Source organism: Salmo salar, chromosome 09 (assembly GCF_965601325.2).
Source record: "Salmo salar chromosome 09, fSalSal1, whole genome shotgun sequence".
Classification (NCBI taxonomy): Eukaryota; Metazoa; Chordata; class Actinopteri; order Salmoniformes; family Salmonidae; genus Salmo; species Salmo salar.
The window spans coordinates 99694139-99721412 of NC_138299.1; the positions used below are offsets into that span (position 1 = coordinate 99694139).

The following is a 27274-nucleotide window of genomic DNA, read 5'->3' on the forward strand; positions in this document are numbered from 1 at the left end:
ATAACCCTGTATTCTAGAATTGTTCTAATCCTATAACCCTGTCTTCTAGAACTGTTCTAATCCTATAACCCTGTCTTCTAGAACTGGTCTAACCCCGTCTTCTAGAAGTGGTCTAACCCCGTCTTCTAGAACTGGTCTCACCCTGTCTTCTAGAACTGGTCTAACCCCGTCTTCTAGAATTGGTCTAACCCTGTCTTCTAGAACTGGTCTAACCCCGTCTTCTAGAACTGGTCTAACCCTGTCTTCTAGAACTGGTCTCACCCCGTCTTCTAGAACTGGTCTAACCCCGTCTTCTAGAACTGGTCTAACCCCGTCTTCTAGAACTGGTCTAACCCTGTCTTCTAGAACTGTTCTAACCCTATAACCCTGTCTTCTAGAACTGTTCTAACCCTATAACCCTGTCTTCTAGAACGGTTCTAACCCTATAACCCTGTCTTCCAGAACAGTTCTAATCCTATAACCCTGTCTTCTAGAACTGTTCTAATCCTGTAACCCTGTCTTCTAGAACTGTTCTAACCCTGTAACCCTGTCTTCTAGAACTGTTCTAATCCTGTAACCCTGTCTTCTAGAACTGTTCTAACCCTATAACCCCGTCTTCTAGAACTATTCTAACCCTATAACCCCGTCTTCTAGAACTGTTCTAACCCTATAACCCTGTCTTCTAGAACTGGTCTAACCCTCTAACCCTCTCTTCTAGAACTGTTCTAACCCTATAACCCTGTCTTCTAGAACTGTTCTAACCCTATAACCCTGTCTTCTAGAACGGTTCTAACCCTATAACCCTGTCTTCTAGAACGGTTCTAACCCTATAACCCTGTCTTCTAGAACAGTTCTAATCCTATAACCCTGTCTTCTAGAACTGTTCTAACCCTGTAACCCTGTCTTCTTGAACTGTTCTAATCTAGAACTGTTCTAATCCTATAACCCTGTCTTCTAGAACTGTTCTAACCCTATAACCCCATCTTCTAGAACTGTTCTAACCCTATAACCCGTCTTCTAGAACTGGTCTAATCCTATAACCCCGTCTTCTAGAACTGGTCTAATCCTATAACCCCGTCTTCTAGAACTGGTCTAATCCTATAACCCCGTCTTCTAGAACTGGTCTAATCCTATAACCCCGTCTTCTAGAACTGGTCTAATCCTATAACCCCGTCTTCTAGAACTGGTCTAACCCCGTCTTCTAGAACTGGTCTAACCCCGTCTTCTAGAACTGGTCTAACCCTGTCTTCTAGAACTGTTCTAACCCTATAACCATGTCTTCTAGAACTGTTCTAACCCTATAACCCCATCTTCTAGAACTGTTCTAACCCTATAACCCTGTCTTCTAGAACTGGTCTAATCCTATAACCTCGTCTTCTAGAACTGGTCTAACCCTGTCTTCTAGAACTGTTCTAACCCTATAACCCTATCTTCTAGAACTCCTGCCCGCCGGTAGGGGACAGCTTTGGGAACCCCACCAACAGGCTGTTCTGGGAGCCCCTGAAGATCAACGACATCAAGTGGAACTTTGAAAAGTTCCTGGTCGGACCGGATGGGAAGCCCGTGATGAGGTGGTTCCCCCGGGTCCCAGTGTCTGAGGTTCGGGAGGACATCCTCAAATACTTCCGTCAACTCTTCTCCCAGTCCACCCAGCAGAACATTGACTAAGGTTTTACTGCCGTTGTGTCCCAAATGGCACCCTAATCCCAATATAGTGCACTACTGGAAATTATCCAATTGACCAGGGCACATAGGGCTCTGGTCAAAAGTAGTGCACTATATTGGGAACATGGTGCCATTTGGGATGCAGCCTGTGTTATCAGGGCTGGGGTCGATTCCATTTCAGTGGAGTAAATTCCTGAATTGAATTGGAATTCATCCAAACCTTGATAGAAAGTTCAAATTCAGCCTACAGATTTAGATTCACCTTTTAGATACATGAAAACACAGTGGACTGGTTTCCAGTGTCCAGATTAAGCCTCTTTCTGGACTAAAAAGCACTTTCAATGGAAATTTTCCAATGAGTATGCTGTCATTTTATTCCAAGAGTAGGCTTAATCTGGATCAGGGAAACCAATGTCATACAACACTTTTTTTCCATCCTTGTCAAAAACCTCTGACAAACCATGTATGTGTAGAATAGAACATCATTCAACTGATTTGTAGAAATGTCAATCAATTCAAATGAACGGCTGGCTGTGGGTAAGGGTCGCTGGTCGTAGAGGTGGCATGTTGTATGAAGGTGAGGCTTGAAAACAGTGAGTCTGTGGTGCCAAACCTGAGTCTAGGGTCCAGGCCAGTCCTTCAGTGCATTCAGGCTGGGCCTGGTAACCCTGGGAGCCATGTTACCTCCTGGTCCTGCCACCCAGACCAGACGCCTGGTTATCCACTGCTGCTGCCTGACTAATTCATGTCAATAAATCACGTCAGTGTAACATGGTGCCAAGTTCTTCCTGTAAACGATAAACTGTGGTGTGTGTGGCCACTCAAATGCTTTCACAAAATGTCTAGGTCAACAAGGAAAAACTTAAAATGGAAATAACCACCAGAGTAAGATGTATGAAGACATTTAGGATATGTTTATTAAGCCAGTCAAATACAAAAAGTCTCATCACATCAGTAATGTGCTTTTGCCTCCTGCAAAACTCCACAACCACAAACCAGAAAAAGACAACTGCCAGAGTGGAAAAAACAAAGCATTCCTTTCAAAGTGCAATTCAAAATCCCCATTCAACTATTGGACCATTCTGGAATCTGTCTTTAAAAATAAGTCTGATCCAACTGGATTTACTGTGAACATTGTGAATAAACACCCATCTTTACCAGTCTGAATGCAACATACACAAATGTTTATAATACCATACATATGCAATCCCATGTAGCTTTGATTCAGGAGATACAGAACATTAGTTCACCACCAAACCAAATCACACATCAGAAGGATTGGAGCTCCAGGGTAGTGACCAACCCCTCGCCCCTTAAACTCCAGACACTAGTGGAGATATCAAAGCATCGTTAAAGTATAAGCAATATGGTAATAAATCCACTTTGTCAACACCTATCCAATCCTCAGAAGTACCTGGGGTAAGGTACAAGGCTGAGTTTGGAATTCAAGCCGGCTCTTGACGGTATCACAGAGGTTCACAGGACTGCCGGACAGATACTGTAGATTGATAGGCATTAGTATGGAGCTGTTGGTCTTACAGAATTGAGACGGAAGCCAGCGGAGTCAAGGATGTGGCCCAAACAGCACCCTATTCCCTATATAAAAAGGGACTTTTGACCAGGGCCGGGAGTCTGGCTGAGGTGGTTTATCACTGAGGTAATCGCTGACTGACTGATCCTTGGGGGTTAGCCGAGTCTCCGTTTAAAATAATAATAATAATAATAATAATAAAAAAAAGAAGCTTAATTTCCCCCCTGATGCAAAAAATAAAAATAAAAGGACATGACTGACAGGTTAAAGCAATATGGAGACCAATCGTACCCTGTTAACTCAATATAAAAATGTACATATTACAGTATACTGACCATATTCTGCTAGCAGAGCGCTCAGGTAGGCTAACGTTTACAGCATCCAGAACAGGCCTACGCCCTACAGTAGTGCTATCAACTGTCAGCATTAGGGAAGGAAAGGAAGCCATTCAAGACTATTGGGACAAAGCCTGGGTTCACTACGACCTATGACCCAATCCTCCAAACATATGACTGGACAGCTTTGGGGTGTAAATATGTTGAGGACTTGTCTACCTTAGGATATCAATACATATTATCAAATATTTAAATCAAAAAAGGTGTTGCATTGAAATTACATTGGTCATTTTTGGCCAATCTGGTACTCTTGTGAGGACGCGTGCGCATGCGCGTGTATGTGTAACCAACATACGATGTCAATAGCTACAATATATTGGGAGTACACTAACAGAAAGAACAGCATTACTAAAGACAAGTGATTTACATTTAGTCAATGCAACCATCAAAACAGAAGATTATAAATAAATGATCACCACAATCATGTTTTTTTGGCATGATATACCAGCTAAATTCACTTCAAGTTTAATGTATTATAACAAATCACTTTTATGAACAGATATACTTATGTAACAGTTCTAGAACACCAATGGTACTGAACAAATTCTCAGAAATGAAAACATCCACGGTTACGATTTCTATGATTCCAATTCCAAGGCAATTTACCAATATAAATGATATATCGTTGGAATGAATAGAGTAGTATTGGTTGTTATTGACATGGGATAATGGACCGATGGACCCTACGAGTAACAAAACAGCTTTGTAAAAACGTTACATATTTGCAGTGGGATGATAGTCAATAGCCGATAATCACATAGGTATATTGTCTTAAATATTACATTTTGATCATTTCAACCTATTACACACAAATGACTTCAGTTCCTGCATAGAATCATATGAAGCAGATATTGAATCTCCCAAAAAATATTATGAGGTTAAAGAAGAAACGCATCTAAGTTATAATATTGATGTAATATATTTCTGAATAGCGAAAACAGTGTTTCACAAGTAGGCTTATAAAAAGGCAAGTATAAACAACAGAATATCTACAGTTCAGTAGGAACATTATAGTTCAAATCACACCTGGTCAACTGAAAACTAACTGATTCATGCTGCTACCACCACGAGGAGGGAACAAATGGTAGAGAGGACCTTAGTGCTTTCCAGGGTCAATATTCTATCACTCTCTTCTTCCAAACCCAGTTGCGGTGGACTGATCTATAGACAGAGTAGAGGAAAAGGTTTAACTCTAAGCAATCACACAATCAGCCACTCAGAGAATGAGAGAGAGTTTTGCCAAAAAAATATTCAGATAGCTTTCCCAACCAGATATCCTGGTTGGAGGATCCAGAATTTCCTGCTTATGCATCCTGATTCCAGGTGATCTTCCAACCAGGTTTTCCAGAAGTTTGCAACCCTTTTTTCGTAGCCATCTGTTGTGTCAGCGTACCCGTGTTCTCTGGTGGTGGTCTGGAACCATCCCCGGCGCCGGACCACCTGGAGCCTCTGGGCTGGGGGAACGATGACAGCACCGGGAATCACATTTTATTCATATTGTCCTTTTTACATAAATTGTCACAGAGTGCTTTACGGTAACCCGGCCTAAGTCTCCAAACAGCAAGTAGCTGCTTAGTGGCAAGGGGAAAACACTTCTCTGTCAGTAGCTATAATCTAGGGGTAGTGGCTAGCGGTCCAATTGGGTCATATTCACTAGGAACCAAAACGGAAGAAAACAAACCAAAATAGGGATCGACAATCTGAAAAAGTCCAATAAGAAAACGCTTATTTGAGTTTTCCCATTGCAAAACAGTTTCCACTAATAAATCTATTGTGATACGGACCCTTACCGGTGTGAAGTCGCCGCGTCCCGTTTGCGCTACACTGTCGGCGGCAGCAGTTGCTGCGATGTTGAGTATCCTGGGTTGGTGGTGTGTTGTCCAGATGTCCTGCCCCGGGCCTCCTCCTGGAGCCACCTGCATAAAGGGACCATAGTAGGGAGGGCTCAGAGGGCTGTTCATGGTGCCTGAGGAGGGGTGTGAGGTACGCCTCTCCTGCTGCTGCTGGCCCTACCAGGGAACACAGGGATACAGACCTCGGTAACCCCGGTCAGAGCAGAGTAAGGCAGGGCAAGCAGCCAGGAAAAGGAAGCACAGCGTCCAGTCACTTGGATTTATACAACATATCTAGTTTATCTACATCTGAAAATACAGAGGGGGTTGTTTTCAGCCAGGCAGAGGAATGTTCCAGTAGTTTGAGATATAACTGGAGTAAAGCACAGCCCTAGTTTGTGCTCCTCAAACAGACAGGAAGTGAAGCACAGCACACAGCCATTTGTACTTATCTAAATCAGGAGAAAATCCATCCTATTGCTGTCATTACTTCAGGGATGTCTTTAAGTGCTATGTGGAACTAGACTGATAGGGCTTGTCTTCACATGACTGTGGTGGTAAACCTGTCTGTCTGATGACTGAGGGGTTAGCCTATAATACCTATACTAACAGACTAGGATCACCACAGACATGTGAAGACAAGCTAAACCCATCTATAGAGGGAGAGGAGAAGGGCCTGAGGCCCGGTGACTACAGTACCCGTCTATAGAGGGAGAGGAGAAGGGCCTGAGGCCCGGTGACTACAGTACCCGTCTATAGAGGGAGATGAGAAGGGCCTGAGGCCCGGTGACTACAGTACCCGTCTATAGAGGGAGATGAGAAGGGCCTGAGGCCCGGTGACTACAGTACCCGTCTATAGAGGGAGATGAGAAGGGCCTGAGGCCCGGTGACTACAGTACCCGTCTATAGTGGGAGATGAGAAGGGCCTGAGGCCCGGTGACTACAGTACCCGTCTATAGTGGGAGATGAGAAGGGCCTGAGGCCCGGTGACTACAGTACCCGTCTATAGTGGGAGATGAGAAGGGCCTGAGGCCCGGTGACTACAGTACCCGTCTATAGAGGGAGAGGAGAAGGGCCTGAGGCCCGGTGACTACAGTACCCGTCTATAGAGGGAGATGAGAAGGGCCTGAGGCCCGGTGACTACAGTACCCGTCTATAGAGGGAGATGAGAAGGGCCTGAGGCCCGGTGACTACAGTACCCGTCTATAGAGGGAGATGAGAAGGGCCTGAGGCCCGGTGACTACAGTACCCGTCTATAGAGGGAGATGAGAAGGGCCTGAGGCCCGGTGACTACAGTACCCGTCTATAGAGGGAGATGAGAAGGGCCTGAGGCCCGGTGACTACAGTACCCGTCTATAGAGGGAGATGAGAAGGGCCTGAGGCCCGGTGACTACAGTACCCGTCTATAGAGGGAGATGAGAAGGGCCTGAGGCCCGGTGACTACAGTACCCGTCTATAGAGGGAGATGAGAAGGGCCTGAGGCCCGGTGACTACAGTACCCGTCTATAGAGGGAGATGAGAAGGGCCTGAGGCCCGGTGACTACAGTACCCGTCTATAGTGGGAGATGAGAAGGGCCTGAGGCCCGGTGACTACAGTACCCGTCTATAGTGGGAGATGAGAAGGGCCTGAGGCCCGGTGACTACAGTACCCGTCTATAGTGGGAGATGAGAAGGGCCTGAGGCCCGGTGACTACAGTACCCGTCTATAGTGGGAGATGAGAAGGGCCTGAGGCCCGGTGACTACAGTACCCGTCTATAGAGGGAGATGAGAAGGGCCTGAGGCCCGGTGACTACAGTACCCGTCTATAGTGGGAGATGAGAAGGGCCTGAGGCCCGGTGACTACAGTACCCGTCTATAGAGGGAGATGAGAAGGGCCTGAGGCCCGGTGACTACAGTACCCGTCTATAGAGGGAGATGAGAAGGGCCTGAGGCCCGGTGACTACAGTACCCGTCTATAGAGGGAGATGAGAAGGGCCTGAGGCCCGGTGACTACAGTACCCGTCTATAGAGGGAGATGAGAAGGGCCTGAGGCCCGGTGACTACAGTACCCGTCTATAGAGGGAGATGAGAAGGGCCTGAGGCCCGGTGACTACAGTACCCGTCTATAGAGGGAGATGAGAAGGGCCTGAGGCCCGGTGACTACAGTACCCGTCTATAGAGGGAGATGAGAAGGGCCTGAGGCCCGGTGACTACAGTACCCGTCTATAGTGGGAGATGAGAAGGGCCTGAGGCCCGGTGACTACAGTACCCGTCTATAGAGGGAGATGAGAAGGGCCTGAGGCCCGGTGACTACAGTACCCGTCTATAGAGGGAGATGAGAAGGGCCTGAGGCCCGGTGACTACAGTACCCGTCTATAGTGGGAGATGAGAAGGGCCTGAGGCCCGGTGACTACAGTACCCGTCTATAGAGGGAGATGAGAAGGGCCTGAGGCCCGGTGACTACAGTACCCGTCTATAGAGGGAGATGAGAAGGGCCTGAGGCCCGGTGACTACAGTACCCGTCTATAGTGGGAGATGAGAAGGGCCTGAGGCCCGGTGACTACAGTACCCGTCTATAGAGGGAGATGAGAAGGGCCTGAGGCCCGGTGACTACAGTACCCGTCTATAGTGGGAGATGAGAAGGGCCTGAGGCCCGGTGACTACAGTACCCGTCTATAGTGGGAGATGAGAAGGGCCTGAGGCCCGGTGACTACAGTACCCGTCTATAGTGGGAGATGAGAAGGGCCTGAGGCCCGGTGACTACAGTACCCGTCTATAGAGGGAGATGAGAAGGGCCTGAGGCCCGGTGACTACAGTACCCGTCTATAGTGGGAGATGAGAAGGGCCTGAGGCCCGGTGACTACAGTACCCGTCTATAGAGGGAGATGAGAAGGGCCTGAGGCCCGGTGACTACAGTACCCGTCTATAGAGGGAGATGAGAAGGGCCTGAGGCCCGGTGACTACAGTACCCGTCTATAGAGGGAGATGAGAAGGGCCTGAGGCCCGGTGACTACAGTACCCGTCTATAGTGGGAGATGAGAAGGGCCTGAGGCCCGGTGACTACAGTACCCGTCTATAGAGGGAGATGAGAAGGGCCTGAGGCCCGGTGACTACAGTACCCGTCTATAGAGGGAGATGAGAAGGGCCTGAGGCCCGGTGACTACAGTACCCGTCTATAGTGGGAGATGAGAAGGGCCTGAGGCCCGGTGACTACAGTACCCGTCTATAGAGGGAGATGAGAAGGGCCTGAGGCCCGGTGACTACAGTACCCGTCTATAGAGGGAGATGAGAAGGGCCTGAGGCCCGGTGACTACAGTACCCGTCTATAGTGGGAGATGAGAAGGGCCTGAGGCCCGGTGACTACAGTACCCGTCTATAGTGGGAGATGAGAAGGGCCTGAGGCCCGGTGACTACAGTACCCGTCTATAGAGGGAGATGAGAAGGGCCTGAGGCCCGGTGACTACAGTACCCGTCTATAGAGGGAGATGAGAAGGGCCTGAGGCCCGGTGACTACAGTACCCGTCTATAGAGGGAGATGAGAAGGGCCTGAGGCCCGGTGACTACAGTACCCGTCTATAGAGGGAGATGAGAAGGGCCTGAGGCCCGGTGACTACAGTACCCGTCTATAGAGGGAGATGAGAAGGGCCTGAGGCCCGGTGACTACAGTACCCGTCTATAGAGGGAGATGAGAAGGGCCTGAGGCCCGGTGACTACAGTACCTGTTTATGATGCTGCATCTGTAGTCTCTCCAGCTTGCATCTCTCCCTCTGGGCCTGGAGAAGATGGCGGAGGAGCAAACCAACAGAAATGGATGAACACACATCAGGAAAACCAACACATGGGAGGTGGAGGAGATGAGAACCACCATATTCAATGCAAAGTGCTGTGAAACAGTCTGCGTCCCAAGAGGTACCCTATTCCCTATACAGTGCACTATTGACCAGGGCCCATAGGTATGTGCACTACATAAAGAATAGGGTGCCATTTAGGAAGCAGATGAAAGCAGCTCCTAACCTGATTGGTGAGGTTGGTCACCTGACCCTGCAGCCTCTCCACCTGTCTCCTCAAGTCCTCCTTTTCCTCGTTCATTCGTTCCCTGTCGCTCCTCTCTTTCTTAAAGTCCTCCTCAAAGATCTTCACCTGAGAGAGTAGATACAGCAATGGGATGATGATTACCTCGGGTACTAAGTTGGTGAGGGAGGAGGAGGAGGACCTCGGGTACTAAGTTGGTGAGGGAGGAGGAGGAGGACCTCGGGTACTAAGTTGGTGAGGGAGGAGGAGGATTACCTCGGGTACTAAGTTGGTGAGGGAGGAGGAGGATTACCTCGGGTACTAAGTGTGTCTAACTGACCTGTTCCTTTAACACCGCTATCTGAGTGAGCAGCGCCTGCCTCGTAAAGTTACTAGGCCTGTCGTCATGGTTACCGCTGGTGCCCTGGCCCGGTGGCTGCTGGGAGGAGGGGGGAGGGTGCAGGTTCAGGGCCTTTTCTAGAGCCTGAAGGGTGGCAGAGGGAGACAGTAAATTAGAACACAGTACATACAGTATACACACACAGTATACACACACAGTACACACACACAGACGATAGTGACCCTGTTGAGGCGCTGTATCTCCTTCTCCTGGTACTCTCTCTGTTTACTGAGGGGCAGCAGCTGATCCTGCAGGTAACGAACCTTCTGCTTCAACTCTGTGGTCTCAGAGTTCAGACACTCCTTCTCCCCCTGAAAACATTCATACAACATTACCACAATCATTTCACAACCTGCTTCAACTCCACTTTTTCAGAGTTCATTCACAGTTTAAACCAGACTGAAGGATGTGAAAGTCTGATGAGTAATGTTTCACATGTCAGAGACTGTCAGGTTAAAGTTCATCTGATGGTGACCTAACAGTGACCATCATATCATAGTCATCCTGGCATGTTTTTGCAAAAAGGTGAAATGTCACAATAGCTGCTGTTTTTCTCAGTACATTTCAGTCAATGGGAAAAGATGAGTATCACAGGCTTGACATACTTCTCATTTAATCTCATGTCTGTCTCTCTACCTCCTTATTTCCCTCACTCTCTTCTCTCTCTCCACCCTCTTACCCTCCTTCCACCCTCTTCCCCTCCTCCACCGTCTCTTTACCCTCCCCCCTCCCTCCCTCACGCCTCGCTTAACCTTTACAGAGGGTAATGCTCCTGAACAGCTTCCACCCCCAAGCCATAAGACTGCTGAACAGCTTCCACCCCCAAGCCATAAGACTGCTGAACAGCTTCCACCCCCAAGCCATAAGACTGCTGAACAGCTTCCACCCCCAAGCCATAAGACTGCTGAACAGCTTCCACCCCCAAGCCATAAGACTGCTGAACAGCTTCTACCTCCAAGCCATAAGACTTGAGATACTCAATGAGAGGGGGCAGCACTGAGCTAGCCTGCAACGCCACTTCCTGGACTAGCTTAATCTGTGCATGTTATGTCTACATACATATTTGATTTCCTTGGCTTCACATGAGCTATTTTGAGTCCATTATACAGTCATTGTGTCACAACAGACAGGTGAGAAACAGTCAATGGACCGTGTCTGAGTGGGCTGGAGCAGTCCTCCACGCTGACAGACCTGTTCCCAGCAGTGAAGACCCCACACTCACCAACACACACAGAGCAAAAATGTTGTGTACGTTGTTGGGTCTGTGTACGTCTTGAGGACATTGTTGGGTCTGTGTACGTCTTGAGGACATTGTTGGGTCTGTGTACATCTTGAGGACATTGTTGGGTCTGTGTACGTCTTGAGGACATTGGTGGGTCTGTGTACGTCTTGAGGACATTGTTGGGTCTGTACTAGGTTTCTGTGGGTTCTCACCTGTACGTTCTCGATCTTGGACTTGGCAAGCAGCAGCTTCTTATCGTAGTCCCGCTGCCTCTGTTCTCGCTCCGCCTCTAACTCCAGCACGGCCTTCTGGGAGTCCGCTAGCCGCTGACGCAGGTCTGTGATCTGATCGGGGGGGGGGGGGGGGGTTGTTCAAACTCTTAAAACAGGGAGTATGTCTTTTCAACGAGACAAATGATCAGAATCATCATTTCAGACTCAGCAGAATGATGTGGAGCAGTTTAGGGTTGGCCCCAAATCTCCGAGCCGTGGAAGTGTGCGTGTAGGCGTGTGTGTCTTCAAATGTGTGCGTCTCAGTGTGTGGGTGTGTGGACCACAGCAGGAACAGTGAGTACCAGAGAGGTGAGGGGATTTCTGACAGATGTGTCACTAGAACATGTGGTTGACTCACTCACAGACACAGCCTGGGTGCCATCCAAGTACACACCACCGCATTTTTTCCATCAACACACACAGGTTACTATATGAACACAGTGTGTGTGTGTGTGTGTGTGTGTGTGTGTGAGAGAGAGAACATACCTTCTGTTCAAACTGTGACTTCATAGAGTTCCACTGGACATCCCACTGCTTGTTCACATCCAGTACCTGTCATCATCATCATCATCATCATCACAACAGAAATATGACTGAAACCAATACGTCATGTACACATTTTTGCACAGACTTCCACCAAACGGAAACAGGACACCTTATTAAGGGTGCGTCCCAAAACGGCTCCCTATAAAAAGTGCACTACTTTGTATGGGCCCAGGTCAAAACTAGTGCACTATAAAAAGGGAATAGGGCGTCATTTGGGATGTACTCATACACATTTATAACAAAGACCTTTTTCTACGTGGCAAGAGGACACCTGATGTAACGTTGAGAGGGACTCACATCTTTCCTCTGCTTCTCTAGAAGCTTGATCTTCTTCTCGTAGGCCTCTGGGTCACAGGGCTTGGCCGGGGCTTTCTCCATCTCTGTGGCATTCCCCCTCCGCTGTGGGACAGGGATATAAAACAATGATTCTTAAAAAAAAAAAAAAGGAATAATCCACACCAAACGTGTTTTTTTGGTATTTGTTTTCATTAGTCCACTGTTGATACAGTGCCAAAAATGTCCCCCCCCCCATGTCAGCAATCACATTTTCAAGACATAGGACTTTCAAAAAGCTAACTGTCAAAACATCACAATGATGCGTTTCGCAATAAATGATTTGAAACGTAATTCATTCATAGAGCCCACTCTGCAACAGGACAAGGATATGAAACATTGCTCTTAAATTCCCCACACTAGTACAGATCACCATTTATACAAGTCGTGTCATAAAAATAAACACTTGCTTTTTTTGGGAAGTCTCTCAGACATTCTACACTGACCAATGTGACAATATAAAAAAGGATTTCACACACAGCAACATTACAGTAGTACTACAGTCAATCACATCCCCATACTGTACGTTAGGATGAGACATCAGTCATGGTAACTATTCCACTACTGCGATGCCTGGCAATGACCTGACTCATACTGCCAATACTCAATACGGAAACTAGAGTATTTAAAACTGGAGTATTTACTGTAACAGCACACGTCCTTAAAATGATGCTGTGGCTTCCTAGATGTCTATGCTGATCATTTACCCCCCCCCCCCCCAGCTTTTAATGTCCTCTGAATCAGACAGGTGCCATTCCATTCATTCTGGGGCAGGATTTACATACCTTCTGTGGTGTGCTGACTTCCATCTTGGATCTAACGCTGGCAGTTTCCTCTTTCACCACATCTTCTTTGGCTTCTGGCTGCCCCTCGCTCTCTGCTGCGGTCTCTCCTGCTCCCGTTATCTGCTCTTTTAGCTTCAGGTTCTCTGGTCTGCAGTGACCAGAGAGTGAAAGCAGGGTTAGTGTTACTATGCAGTTATAGAGATATCTAGAATATGTATCGCAGTGTTTAGTAGAGTAATGTGCAGCTTGACAGAGCCCTAGGATATCCTCTGGGAAGACCCTATAGCCCCACTGAGGTAGGGAGAATATTAGGGCAATTCCAGGAATCATCAAAAACAAAAAACTTTGACCTACTGTCATTTCACTTGAACCTTTGTAGTTGCTGGACGGAGAATCATTGTGAAAAAGAAAAGTGAAAGTCCACTTATAATTTACTGACTACCAAGTGTTTATTGCCTTTATTTAAGCTCAATAAACTCCAACAAAGTCCTAAACTTGACTTAGGACCAGAAAAACAGTATAAAGCCAACCTTCAGTTTCAATTAACAATAATAAATGTAACCGCTTCTCTCCCCTGGGGAGATGAAACTGAATCCAGAGAAAATACAAAAACTCACCTCAGTAGTTCCATGTCTCCGTTTCTGTACTGAAGGTCCTCCTCCATCTTCTTTCTCAGCTCGTTGTTCTCTTGTCTGAGCTGCTCACAAAGAGTCTAGACAAAGAGAGGGACAAGCATTAGTAACACAGCCCTCTCCTCCTGTACCAAGACACACACCTCCCCCCTGACTAAGGCAGTCCCGTTCTGTTCCCCCTTTTCCTTCCCCATCGGACTCCATCACGACCACAGTCATCATGGGACGCTCGATGGTGAGAGACTTTGGCCTGCCCTACGGCCTGTGGGCTGACCAAGGTCCAGTGTCACCCAGGTGCCCGTGTCTGAGACATCAATTCCCTTCTGCCCCGTTCTAGCCAACTACTCTAACACTGGCACCATCGTCACTCACGTTGGCTTTAACGTCAAATCGCTTTCGGCAATCTGAGGAACTGTAGAAGGACTACAACATTGTCTTGAACACCCTTGTTGGCACAGGGAAGTGAATAATCTTATCTGGCCCGATGCCGTGCTATAGAATGGGTTCGGAAAGTTACAGCCGCCTCGCTGCCCTAAAGGAGTTCCTGAAGAAACTTTACAAATACAGGAATGCCTCCGTTTGTGACAATTTTGACTTGCTGTGGGAGCAACCAACAGTCTTTAAAAGAGAGGGGATTCTCCCTAACCACAGTGGTTCCAGGATGATCTCCTTCAACATAGTGAACCGCTATGCTAGTGCTCCAGTCCCCCGTCATAATAAGCAATAGTCTGGGTGGCCGGACTATTTACAGCAGTTCTTACAGCTTGGGGGCAGAAGCTGGTAAGTAGCCTTTTGGTCCTAGACTTGGCGCTCCAGTACGGCTTGCTGTGCGGTAGCATGGAATTCTGCCACCCCAGGTAACTCAAGCTAGCAATAAAAGCAGATAAAAGAACACCTTACAGCACGACGGGGACTGTGAAGAGACACACATTTTAATATATATTTTTTAAATTGTATTTTGAATTATATGATGTATTGTGTTACACATTTTATTTGTTGTGTTTTGTTTCCTATTTGGACCCAGGAAGAGTAGACGCTGCATTGGTTTTGCAACATAATTTGGTTCAGCATCAGGAATGACAACACACACAATTGTTATTGGCTATTCAGGCTTAATTTCCAGTCTTTGAAATACCTGTGAAGACATTTGTCTACTTGCCTGGCTGTGTACCTGCCTCTCACCCCTGTCAGTTACCTGTAGGAGGGATGTCCTCTGCTCGTTCTTCTGGACCTTGGAGGAGAGGTGGTGGAACTCGACGGCCATGCGTCCCAGGTGGGCTAGGAGCTGGTTGGGGTTGGACGCCTCAGCAAAGATACTGAAGGAGTTTTCTAGACGCTGCAGCTGGCTGGCTAACTCCTGGTTCTCCTGAGGGAGCTGTCCTGTTCCTGCACCAGCCTGGACATCAAAATCAAACTTTATTTATACAGCACCTCAAAAACAATACATTTCTAGACAAATATGACATCAAGATAAAATAACTAAGATTAAAAAAAGATAAGAGTTAAACAATAGTAAAACAGAGAGGACCTGAGAAACACCAGTCAGAACCTCTGAACTGCCATACTGACTGGACAGGACACCAATCAAGTAATGTCAAAACAACATATTTCTAGTTTCATGGATACTAGATGTATAAAAATAAGGACAAATCCCATTTGAATCATACAGCCTGTAGGTAGAGTCTTCCTTTGTGTGTCAGTCTATCCCTCCGTGTTGTATTGATTGATCAATCGTGTAAGTAATGCTCCATATCCTATATGCAATGCAGTACTATACATGTTGTGCAATATTGTACAATGAAGCAAAACCCCCATTAAGATTGAGCTTCTTCTAAACGTTTCAGCGGCTCAGAGTCAGTCTATAGACTTGTGAAAATGTGTCACAGCTTTCCTATACTTTTGGGTGATGATGCATTACATCAGCGATAGTCATTTGATTCTATACCATATCAGTCCGGAATATTCTGTGACTGACATTCTTCCCTGTCAGGCATTCCCTAACTGCAGGCGTTTGTGTGTGTGGTCAGTAATAATCGTGGACATTCCCTGTGCTGACTCATGTCGAGCTACCAGTATTGAGTTAGTTGGCTGTTAGTTGACTCACTAGAGAAGAGACACAGGAGAAGTTCCTGATATAGACGACATGAACAAAGACAATCGAGAGCTAAGGAAATGAAACTTGAGGAGCTGCTCTTAGATTCTTCACCAGGTATAACGATCATGTTCAATGGTTTTTAAACCTCTTAACTCTGGTGGCATTTTCTAAAACGTCATATGAATATTGTATACTACCCTCATAAAGCACGTTTGGTTTCAGAACTCTTAAGTCCTACAAACACAGTCCTGTCCAGTCAGTATGGCGGTACGGACGATCTGCTTTAGTACTGTTAGAAAAGGTAACAGAGGAATTCTAATGAAGGTGTCCAAAATCAAAATGTGTCTACTACAGAGACAGGCCCCAACATTTTTTTTAAACTGACAATTGTCCCCATGTTGGTGAATAAGAGATTTGAAATACAATATGACACCAATTACACAACTTGCACCTTTGGTGACTTGACCTATATTGTGTATTCTATGAATAAGGACATAGAGCATGATTTATGGTGTTTATGGGGAAGACGTGTAGCTATTAAATGATTTGTCACTTTCTATTTTCTGATCATATTTTTGTTTTTTTGGGAGGAGGGGGGAATGTGTCTGGCCCTGTACAGGGCCCAAAATAACCACTCAGTTTAACTGTGTTGACTGGAAGTTATAACTAATATATATACACACACACACACACAGAGAGAGAGAGTACAATCTTGCTGAACTTGAGCCATTTAGACACAAACTAGCTACCCTCGCATGAAAATTTGTACTTACCGTCTGGGTATCAGAGGTCTTCTCCTCCATATTCCACACCTCAAACTCAGACAGACCTTCCTACAAGCACCAAAGAGGGCAATGATCCAGACTGATCAGTATTAAAGGGATGCTTCAGGATTTTGGCAATGAAGCCCTTTATCTACTTCCCCAGAGTCAGATGAACTCCTGGATACCTTTTTTTTTTTTTATGCGTCCAGTAAGGAGGAAGTTAGAGGTAGTTTCCCGAACCAAGGCTAACTAGCATTAGCGCAATGACTGGAAGTCTATGAGAACAGCTAGCATGCTGCACTAATGCCAGTTAGCGACTTCCTTAAAACTACACACAGAGCCCCCCCCCCAAAACAAATATCCACAAGTTCACCCAACTCTGGGGAAGTAGAAAAAGGGAACTTCATTGCCAAAATCCCAAACTATCCCTTTCAGTAAACCAATATGACTATTTAGTTAACCAATATGGCTTGACACTTGTAACTACAATGTATTGAACGTAAGTGAACCGTTTAAAATGAAAACTACTTTCAGTTAGCGTTTGCTGGAAGCCAGAAACCAGTTGGGACAGACATAAAAAGCACACCACCACCGGACATGTAAATGTTATGTTTCAGAAGTAGGCTAATGAGGCTGTACTTATTATTGAGCAGGCTGAGCAGCCCAGCACATTGTCTATAAAATATAAAGTAAATCTCTGTTTACTTACGCTGGGCTGATCATGATGTAGGGCTTTCTCCGTTGAGAGACACGACTGACTCGGTCTCTGGTCCATACTGGGTTGGCGGTGAAGCTTCCCCTGATCTGAAACAGTTAGGAGTCACACCACGGGTTATAGGGTCAAAAATGTATTAAAAATAGCTTCTGATCAAAGGGTAATTTCTCAAGCAAGAATTTTGCTAGGAGTGTCTGGGAGTGGTATGAAAATGAGCTGTTATTGACAGAAAGAGATTATGACCTCTTATTGGTCTATTAACTGATGATGTCACCAAAGCCAAAACTACATCCCACCAAAACAGGCTGAAATTTCAGGTGTTCTATTCAAATCAGCTCTTACACTAAAATTACATGAGCATTTTCACAATATTATGCCAAACTCAGTGTGGAAATGTATAAAAAAAATTCAAAAAACACAGGACAATCACGTTTTTGACTGCATTGGGCCATTGGTGATAACATATTGCTACAAATCATGAATAGTCAGGTAGGAAACCCCATCTCTGATAGCATACCCTGTGTCTCAGTCTGAACAGGTCCTCCCATACAGAGACTGGTAGCGAAGCTGGAGGTAGAAGACTTCAAGGCCTCGTTGTCTCTGACCAGCTCCTCTACACGCTGACGCAACTTAGACGCCTCCCACTGAGACTCCTCCAACAGGTCTCCTACACACCAGACAGACAAACAGACAAACCATTAGTAACAACAACCGTATTTACAGCAGTAACAAACAGCTCCTACACACCAGATAGACAGACGGTTAGAAACATCTTGATTTGAAGTAGTCACTTCTTCATTTTGGGTTGTGGCATATAGCTGAATATGTTATTCACAGTCTACATGACCTATAATACATGAAGGATAGACAGTAGCTAGTGTTTCTGATGACTAACAACTAAAATCATGCAGACCCTGAGAACATTACTCATTACAGAGAAACAGCACATAACCAAAGAATGGACCACACCAACCCAACAAAAACTTACTAGTCACAAGTCACTAGAGAAACTCCCTGCAAACATTACAGCACATAACCAAAGAATGGAATCAGGTCTAACCACATTCTTCCTACAAGGCTATGAGAATAGAATATGAAGCTATAATGCATAGGTCATAACACTAATATCGATAGAGGAGTGTGATGAGTGTTGAGGGGGGGGGGGTATGGTCTTGAGATCTGTCAGATCACATGTGCACTACCGGTCAAAAGTTTTAGAACATTCAAGGGTTTTTCTTTATATTTACCATTTTCTACATTGTAGAATAATAGTGAATCATATCAAATTTTATTAGTCACATGCGCTGAATACAACAGGTGTAGACATTACAGTGAAATGCTTACTTACGAGCCCCTAACCAACAATGCAGTTTAAAAAAAATGTTGGGATAAAAAGTAACAAGTAATTAAAGAGCAGCAGTAAAATAACAATAGCAAGACTATATACAGGGGGGTACCAATACAGAGTCAATGTGCAGGGGCACCAGTTAGTTGAGGTAGTATGTACATGTAGGTAGAGTTATTAAAGTGACTATGCATAGATGACAGAGTAGCAGTGGTGTAAGGGGGCGGGGGGCAATGCAAATAGTCTGGGTAGCCATTTGACTAGATGTTCAGGAGTCTTATGGCTTGGGGGTAGAAGCTGTTTAGAAGCCTCTTGGACCTAGAATTGGTGCTCCGGTACCGCTTGCCGTGTGGTAGCAAAGAGAACAGTCTATGACTAGGGTGGCTGGAGTCTGACAATTTTTAGGGCCTTCCTCTGACACCGCCTGGAATAGAGGTCCTGGATGGCAGGAAGCTTTGCCCCAGTGATGTACTGGGCCGTTCACACTACCCTCTGTAGTGCCTTGTGGTCGGAGGCCGAGCAGTTGCCATACCAGGCAGTGATGCAACCAGTCAGGATGCTCTCGATGGTGCAGCTGTAGAACCTTTTGAGGATCTGAGGACCCATGCCAAATCTTTTCAGTCTCCTGAGGGGGAATAGGTTTTGTCGTGCCCTCTTCACAACTGTCTTGGTGTGCTTAGACCATGTTAGTTTGTTGGTGATGTGAACACCAAGGAACTTGAAGCTCTCAACCTGCTCCACTGCAGCCCCGTTGATGAGAATGGGGGCGTGCTTGGTCCTCTTTTTCCTGAAGTCCACAATCATCTCCTTTGGCTTGATCACGTTGAGGGAGAGGTTGTTGTCCTGGCATCACACAGCCAGGTCTTTGACCTCCTCCCTATAGGCTGTCTCGTCGTTGATCAGGCCAACCACTTATGTCATTGGAAAATGTAATGGTGTTGGGGTCGTGCCTGGCCGTGCAGTCATGAGTGAACAGGAAGTACAGCCGACTGAGCACGCACCCCCGAGGGGCCCCTGTATTGAGGATGTGTTGTTACCTACCCTTACCACCTGGGGTCAGCCCATCAGGAAGTCCAGGATCCAGTTGCAGAGGGAGGTATTTAGTCCCAGGGTCCTTAGCTTAGCTTTGAGGGCACTATGGTGTTGAGCTGTAGTCAATGAATAGCATTCTCACATAGGTGTTCCTTTTGTCCAGGTGGGAAAGGGCAGTGTGGAGTGCAATAGAGATTGCATCATCTGTGGATCTGTTGGGGAAGTATGCAAATTGGAGTGGGTCCAAGGTTTCTAGGATGATGGTTTTGATGTGAGCCATGACCAGCCTTCCAAAGCACTTCATGGCTACAGACGTGACTGCTACGGGTCGGTAGTCATTTAGGCATGTTACCTTAGTGTTCTTGGGCACAGGCACAATGGTTGTCTGCTTAAAACATGTTGGTATTACAGACTCGAACAGAGAGAGGTTGAAAATGTCAGTGAAAACACTTGCCAGTTGGTCATTTCATGCTCGCAGTACACGTCCTGGTAATCCGTCTGGCCCTGCGGCCTTGTGAATGTTGACCTGTTTAAAAGGACTCACTCACGTCGGCTGCGGAGAGCGTGATCACACAGTCTTCTGGAACAGCTGGTGCTCTCATGCATGTTTCAGTGTTATTTGTCTCGAAGCGAGCATAGAAGTAGTTTAGCTCGTCTGGTAGGCTCGTGTCACTGGGCAGCTCTCGGCTGTGCTTTCCTTTGTAGTCTGTAATGGTTTGCAAGTCCTGCCATATCCGGCGAGTGTCAGAGCCGGGGTAGTACGATTCGATCTTAGTCCTGTATTGACGCTTTGCCTGTTTGATGGTTCGTCGGAGGGCATAGTGGGATTTCTTATAAGCTTCCGGGTTAGAGTCCCGCTCCTTGAAAGCGGCAGCTCTAGCCTTTAGCTCAGTGCGGATGCTGCCTGTAATCCATGGCTTCTGGTTGGGGTATGTACGTACAGTCACTGTGGGGACGACGTCGCCGATGCACTTATTGATGAAGCCAATGACTGATGTGGTGTACTTCTCAATTCCATCGGAGGAATCCCGGAACATATATCAGTCTGTGCTAGTAAAACAGTCCTGTAGCTTAGCATCTGCTTCATCTGACCACTTTCTTATTGATCTAGGTCACTGGTGCTTCCAGCTTTAAATTTTTGCTTGTAAGCAGGAATCAGGAGGATATAATTATGGTCAGATTTGACAAATGGAGGGTGAGGGAGAGCTTTGTATGCGTCTCTGTGTGTGGGTATAGGTGGTCCAGAGTTATTTTCCTCTGGTTGCACATTTAACATGCCGATAGAAATTTGGTAAAATGGATTTAGGTTTCCCTGCATTAAAGTTCCCGGCTACTAGGAGTGTCACCTTTGGGTGAGCGTTTTCTTGTTTGCTTATGCAGGAATACAGCTCATTCATTGCTGTCTTAGTGCCAGCCTCTGACTGTGGTGGAATGTAAACAGCTACGAAGAATACGGATGAAAACTCTCAGTAGGTAGTGTGGTCTACAGCTTATAATGAGATAGTCTCGAGCTATTGCTCGCATGAGTTCCTTTGATATCGTGCAACAGCTGTTATTTACAAAAATACATAGTCCACCGCCCCTTGTCTTACCAGATGCCGCTGTTCTATCCTGCCAGTACATCGTATAACCAGCCAGCTGTTTGTTGATATTGTCGTCGTTCAGCCACGACTCCGTGAAGCATTAGATGTTAGTTTTAAAAAGTCCCGTTGGTAGTTTAATTTTCCACATAAGATTGCGCGTTTGCTAGCAGAATGGAAGGAAGTGGGGGTTTATTTGATCGCCTATGAATTCTCAGAAGGCAGCCCACCCTTTGGCCCCTCTTTCTCCGCCGCCTCTTCACGTAGATCAAGGGGATCAGGGCCTGTTCCCGAGGAAGCAGTATATCCTTTGCGTCGGGATTCTGCTAGTCTGTGGTGAGTAATCACAGTCCTGATGTCCAGAAGTTATTTTCTGTCATAAGAGACGGTAGCGGCAACATTATGTACAAAATAAGTAAAATAAATGTAAGTTACAAACAACGCAAATAAACAGATCGGCTGGGGGCACGTAAAACGCCTGCCTTCTTCTCCGGCGCCATCTTACAAAACTATGAAATAACACATATGGAATCATGTAGGAACCAAGAAATGTTAAATTAAAATATACTGCTCAAAAAAATAAAGGGAACACTTAAACAACACAATGTAACTCCAAGTCAATCACACTTCTGTGAAATCAAACTGTCCACTTAGTAAGCAACACTGATTGACAATACATTTCACATGCTGTTGTGCAAATGGAATAGACAACAGGTGGAAATTATAGGCAATTAGCAAGACACCCCCAATAAAGGAGTGGTTCTGCAGGTGGAGACCACTTCTCAGTTCCTATGCTTCCTGGCTGATGTTTTGGTCACTTTTGAATGCTGGCGGTGCTTTCACTCTAGTGGTAGCATGAGACGGAGTCTACAACCCACACAAGTGGCTCAGGTAGTGCAGCTCATCCAGGATGGCACATCAATGCGAGCTGTGGCAAGAAGGTTTGCAGTGTCTGTCAGCGTATGGATGCGCTACTAGGAGACAGGCCAGTACATCAGGAGACGTGGAGGAGGCCGTATGAGGGCAACAACCCAGCAGCAGGACCGCTACCTCCACCTTTGTGCAAGGAGGAGCAGGAGGAGCACTGCCAGAGCCCTGCAAAATGACCTCCAGCAGGCCACAAATGTGCATGCGTCTGCTCAAACGGTCAGAAACAGACTCCATGAGGGTGGTATGAGGGCCCGACATCCACAGGTGGGGGTTGTGCTTACAGCCCAACACCGTGCAGGACGTTTGGCATTTGCCAGAGAACACCAAGATTGGCAAATTCGCCACTGGTGCCCTGTGCTCTTCACAGATGAAAGCAGGTTCACACTGAGCACATGTGACAGACGTGACAGAGTCTGGAGACGCCGTGGAGAACGTTCTGCTGCCTGCAGCATCCTCCAGCATGACCGGTTTGGCGGTGGGTCAGTCATGGTGTGGGGTGGCATTTCTTTGGGGAGCGGCACAGCCCTCCATGTGCTCGCCAGAGGTAGCCTGACTGCCATTAGGTACCGAGATGAGATCCTCAGACCCCTTGTGAGACCATATGCTGGTGCGGTTGGCCCTGGGTTCCTCCTAATGCAAGACAATGCTAGACCTCATGTGGCTGGAGTGTGTCAGCAGTTCCTGCAAGAGGAAGGCATTGATGCTATGGACTGGACCTGAATCCAATTGAGCACATCTGGGACATCATGTCTCACTCCATCCACCAACGCCACATTGCACCACAGACTGTCCAGGAGTTGGCGGATGTTTTAGTCCAGGTCTGGGAGGAGATCCCTCAGGAGATCATCCGCCACCTCATCAGGAGCATGCCCAGGCGTTGTAGGGAGGTCATACAGGCACGTGGAGGCCACACACACTACTGAGCCTCATTTTGACTTGTTTTAAGGACATTACATCAAAGTTGGATCAGCCTGTAGTGTGGTTTTCCACTTTAATTTTGAGTGTGACTCCAAATCCAGACCTCCATGGGTTGATAAATTGGAGTTCCATTGATTATTTTTGTGTGATTTTGTTGTCAGCACATTCAACTATGTAAAGAAAAAAGTATTTAATAAGATTATTTATTTCATTCAGATCTAGGATGTGTTGTTTAAGTGTTCCCTTAATTTTTTTGAGCAGTGTATATTTTATATGTGAGATTCTTCAAAATAGCCACACTTTGCACACTCTTGGCACTCTCTCAACCAGCTTCACTTGGAATGCTTTTCCAACAGAGTTCCCACATATGCTGAGCACTTGTTGGATGCTTTTTCTTCACTGTGCGGTCTGACTCATCCCAAACCATCACAATTTGGTTGAGGTCGGGGGATTGTGGAGGCCAGGTCATCTGTTGCGGCACTCCCATCACTCTCCTTCTTGGTAAAATAGCCCTTACAAAGCCTGGAGGTGTGTTGGGTCAATGTCCTGTTGAAAAACAAATGATAGTCCCACTAAGCCCAAACCAGATGGGATGGCGTATTGCTGCAGAATGCTGTAGTAGCCACGCTGGTTAAGTGTGCCTTGATTTCTAAATAAATCACTGACAGTGTCACCAACAAAGCACTCCCACACATCCTCCTCCATGCTTTACGGTGGGAAATACACATGCAGACATTATCCGTTCACCCACAGCGCGTCTCACAAAGACACGGGGGTTGGAACCAAAAATCTCCAATTTGGCCTCCAGACCAAAGGACAGATTTCCACTGGTCTAATGTCCATTGCTCGTGTTTCTTGGCCCAAGCAAGTCTCTTCTTCTTATTGGTGTCCTTTAGTAGTGGTTTCTTTGCAGAAATTCAACCATGAAGCCCTGATTCACAGTCTCCTCTGAACAGTTGATGTTGAGATGTGTCTGTTACTTGAACCCTGTGAAGAATTTATATGGGCGCAATTTCAGAGGTTGGTAACTAATGAACATATCCTCTGCAGCAGAGGTAACTCTGGGTCTTCCTTTCCTGTGGAGGTCCTCATGAGAGCCAGCTTCATCATAGCGCTTGATGGTTTTTGCGACTGCATTTGAAGAAACTTTCAAAGTTCTTGAAATTTTCCGTATTGACTGACCTTCATGTCTTAAAGTAATGATGGAATGTCGTTTCTCTTTGCTTATTTGAGCTGTTCTTGCCCTAATATGGACTTGGTTTTTTACCAAATAGGGCCATCTTCTGTATACTACCCCTACCTTGTCACAACACAACTGATTGGCTCAAATGCATTAAGGAAAGAAATTCCACAAATTAACTTTTAAGAAGACACACCTGTTAATTGAAATGCATTTGAGGCGACAACCTCATGAAGCTGGTTGAGAGAATGTCAAGAGTGTGCAAAGCTGTCATCAAGGCAAAGGGTGGCTACTTTGAAGAATCTCAAATATATTTTGATTTGTTTAACACTTTTTTTGGTTACTACATGATTCCATATGTGTTATTTCATAGTTTTGATGTCTTCACTATTAATTGTACAAAGTAGAAAATTGTGAAAATAAAGAAAAACCCTTGAATGAGTAGATGTAAAACTTTTGATCGGAGGTGTAGTTAACCTACTGCTGTCCCTACAATAATACAGGTCTACTGCTGTACAGTGGCATTGGTACAATGTCACAAGTCCCTATAATAATACAGGTCTACTGCTGTACAGTGGCATTGGTACAATGTCACAAGTCCCTATAATAATACAGGTCTACTGCTGTACAGTGGCATTGGTACAATGTCACAAGTCCCTACAATAATACAGGTCTACTGCTGTACAGTGGCATTGGTACAATGTCACAAGTCCCTACAATAACCCAGGTCTACTGATGTACAGTGGCATTGGTACAATGTCACAAGTCCCTACAATAACCCAGGTCTACTGCTGTACAGTGACATTGGTACAATGTCACACGTCCCTACAATAACCCAGGTCTACTGATGTACAGTGGCATTGATACAATGTCACAAGTGCCTACAATACAGGTAGATGTTGTCTAAAGACATGTTGTATTACATGGAGTATAATCATTTACAATTAACCCAGAACTCAAATCTGGCGTAATTTGGTCAGATGCCCAATTATGTTTCTGTGTTGTTTTCTGTCCAGGAGAGATTAGGACCATAATAAAGAGCTGGTGATCTAGACCAGAGGGGTAGGCTATGTCACAAAAGCAGGTACGGACCTAAGCTCTTGAGTCCCTTCATCCTCTCTCGGAGCACGCTGTTCTCTTCCAGTAGTAGTCTATAGCTGCTCCCTCCAATGCTGCTGCCCTCCTCCCTGGCCTCTCTGGCCTTAGCCTCGCCCCCGCCGGGGTCGTAGATACGATAGGGCCCTTTTCCTTCCATCGCCACTGATTCACTTACCAGGCATGGTGCTGGGAACTGGAGGAACAACAGAACAGAAACATCAATAGGAAAGAACCAATAGAAAAAGAGAGGCAGAGCTGTGTGGGAGGTTCCAGTTAGGGAATGTGTTTTGACTGTGCTCAGTAACTTTTGTTACAGTACGGGGAAATAGGCCCATGTCATGTTTATCGTTTGTGATGAGAGAACCTAGACTTTAGTAGCCTGATCCCAGATCTGTTTGTGCTATCATGTCAACTCCATGGCATGGCAATGAATGACAAGGAGTTGACAAACAGATCTGGGACCAGGCTAAGTCAATAGCTCTAGCACACAAGGCTAAGGGGAAAACTAATAGACATTGAGATGATCTTTAGCCTGATATTACAAAACGCAAACCTCATACTACCTCCTCCAGGAGGAGAAGTACCAACCTCCTACAGGAGGAGAAGTACCAACCTCCTACTCCCTCATATACAGTGCATTCTGGAAATATTCAGACCCCTTCACTTTCCACATTTTGTTACGGTACAGCCTTATTCTAAAATGTATTTAATAACTTTTTTTCTAAATCAATCTACACACAATTCCCCATAATGACAAAGTGAACAGGTTTTTAGAAATGTTTGCAAATTTAAAATAAAAAACAGAAATACCTTATTTACATAAGTATTCAGACCCTTCGCTATGAGACTCGAAATTGAGCTCAGGTTTCCATTGACCATCCTAGAAATGTTTCTACAACTTGGAGTCCACCTGTAGTAAATTCAATTGATTGGACATTATTTGGAAAGACACACACCTGTCTATATAAGGTCCCACAGTTGACAGTGCATGTCAGAGCAAAAACCAAACCATGAGGTCGAAGGAATTATCCGTAGAGCTCAGAGACAGGATTGTGTCGAGGCACAGATCTGGGAAAGGGTACCAAAAATTTCTGCAGCATTGAAGGTCTCCAAGAACACAGTGCCCTCCATCATTGTTAAAATGGAAGAAGTTTGGAACCACCAAGACTCTTCCTAGAGCTGGCTGCCCGGACAAACTGAGCAATATGGGGAGAAGGGCCCTGGTCAGGGAGGTGACCAAGAACCCGATGGTCACTGACAGAGCTCCAGAGTTCATCTATGGAAATTGGAGAACCTTCCAGAAGGACAACTATCTTTGTAGCACTCCACCAATCAGGCCTTTATGGTAGAGTGGCCAGACGGAATCCACGCCTTACTAAAAGGCACGACAGCCTGCTTGGAATTTTCCCAAAAGGCACCTAAAGACTCGCAGACCATAAGAAACAAGATTCTCTGGTCTGATGAAACCAAGATGGAACTCTTTGACCTGAATGCCAAGCGTTATGTCTGGAGGAAACCTGGCACTATCCCTACGGTGAAGCATGGTGGTGGCAGCATCATGCTGTGGGGATGTTTTTCTGCGGCAGGGACTGGGAGACTAGTCAGAATCGAGGGAAAGATGAACGGAGCAAAGTACAGAGAGCTCCCTGATGAAAACCTGCTCCAGAGCGCTCAGGACCTCAGACTGCGGCGAAGGTTCACCTTCCAACAGGACAACAACCCTAAGAACACAGCCAAGACAACACAAGAGTGGCTTTGGGACAAGTCTCTGAATGTCCTTGAGTGGCCCAGTCAGAGCCAGGACTTGAACCCGATCGAACATCTCTGGAGAGACCTGAAAATATCTGTGCAACGACACTCCCCATCCAACCTGACAGAGCTTGAGAGGATCTGCAGAGAAGACTAGGAGAAACTCCCCAAATACAGGTGCCAAGCTTGTAGTGTCATACCCAAGAAGACTTGAGGCTGTAATCGTTGCCAAAGGTGCTTCAACAAAGTACTGAGTAAAGGGTCTGAATACTTATGTAAATGTGG

At 46.1% G+C, this 27274-nt stretch overlaps 2 protein-coding genes across 10 annotated transcripts in view; one reads left to right on the top strand and one right to left on the bottom strand.

Annotated features, from left to right (window-relative positions):
* gpx3 (glutathione peroxidase 3) overlaps positions 1–2414 on the top strand; it is a 28701-nt gene extending 26287 nt beyond the window's left edge. The window contains exon 5 of the mRNA XM_014213339.3: positions 1417–2414. Coding sequence (XP_014068814.2) covers positions 1417–1647 — 231 coding nt within the window. The 3' untranslated portion in view covers positions 1648–2414. The remainder of the gene's footprint in view (positions 1–1416) is intronic.
* A 129-nt stretch (positions 2415–2543) lies between these two features.
* LOC106612295 (TNFAIP3-interacting protein 1) overlaps positions 2544–27274 on the bottom strand; it is a 33009-nt gene continuing 8278 nt past the window's right edge. For 3 of the 9 annotated variants that reach the window (XM_014213325.3, XM_014213324.3, XM_014213326.3), the window contains 17 exons: positions 25235–25433; positions 17675–17824; positions 17152–17246; positions 16452–16511; positions 14779–14979; positions 13569–13663; positions 12952–13099; positions 12131–12232; positions 11774–11839; positions 11228–11359; positions 9976–10104; positions 9734–9877; positions 9397–9522; positions 9102–9155; positions 5355–5579; positions 4964–5024; positions 2544–4731 (listed from right to left, as the gene is read on the bottom strand). In XM_014213325.3, the coding sequence (XP_014068800.1) occupies positions 4694–4731; positions 4964–5024; positions 5355–5579; positions 9102–9155; positions 9397–9522; positions 9734–9877; positions 9976–10104; positions 11228–11359; positions 11774–11839; positions 12131–12232; positions 12952–13099; positions 13569–13663; positions 14779–14979; positions 16452–16511; positions 17152–17246; positions 17675–17824; positions 25235–25397 (1989 nt within the window). In that variant the 5' untranslated portion in view covers positions 25398–25433 and the 3' untranslated portion in view covers positions 2544–4693. The remainder of the gene's footprint in view (positions 4732–4963; positions 5025–5354; positions 5580–9101; positions 9156–9396; positions 9523–9733; positions 9878–9975; positions 10105–11227; positions 11360–11773; positions 11840–12130; positions 12233–12951; positions 13100–13568; positions 13664–14778; positions 14980–16451; positions 16512–17151; positions 17247–17674; positions 17825–25234; positions 25434–27274) is intronic. The other 6 variants (XM_014213330.3, XM_014213332.3, XM_014213331.3 and 3 more) reach the window with 6 other exon arrangements.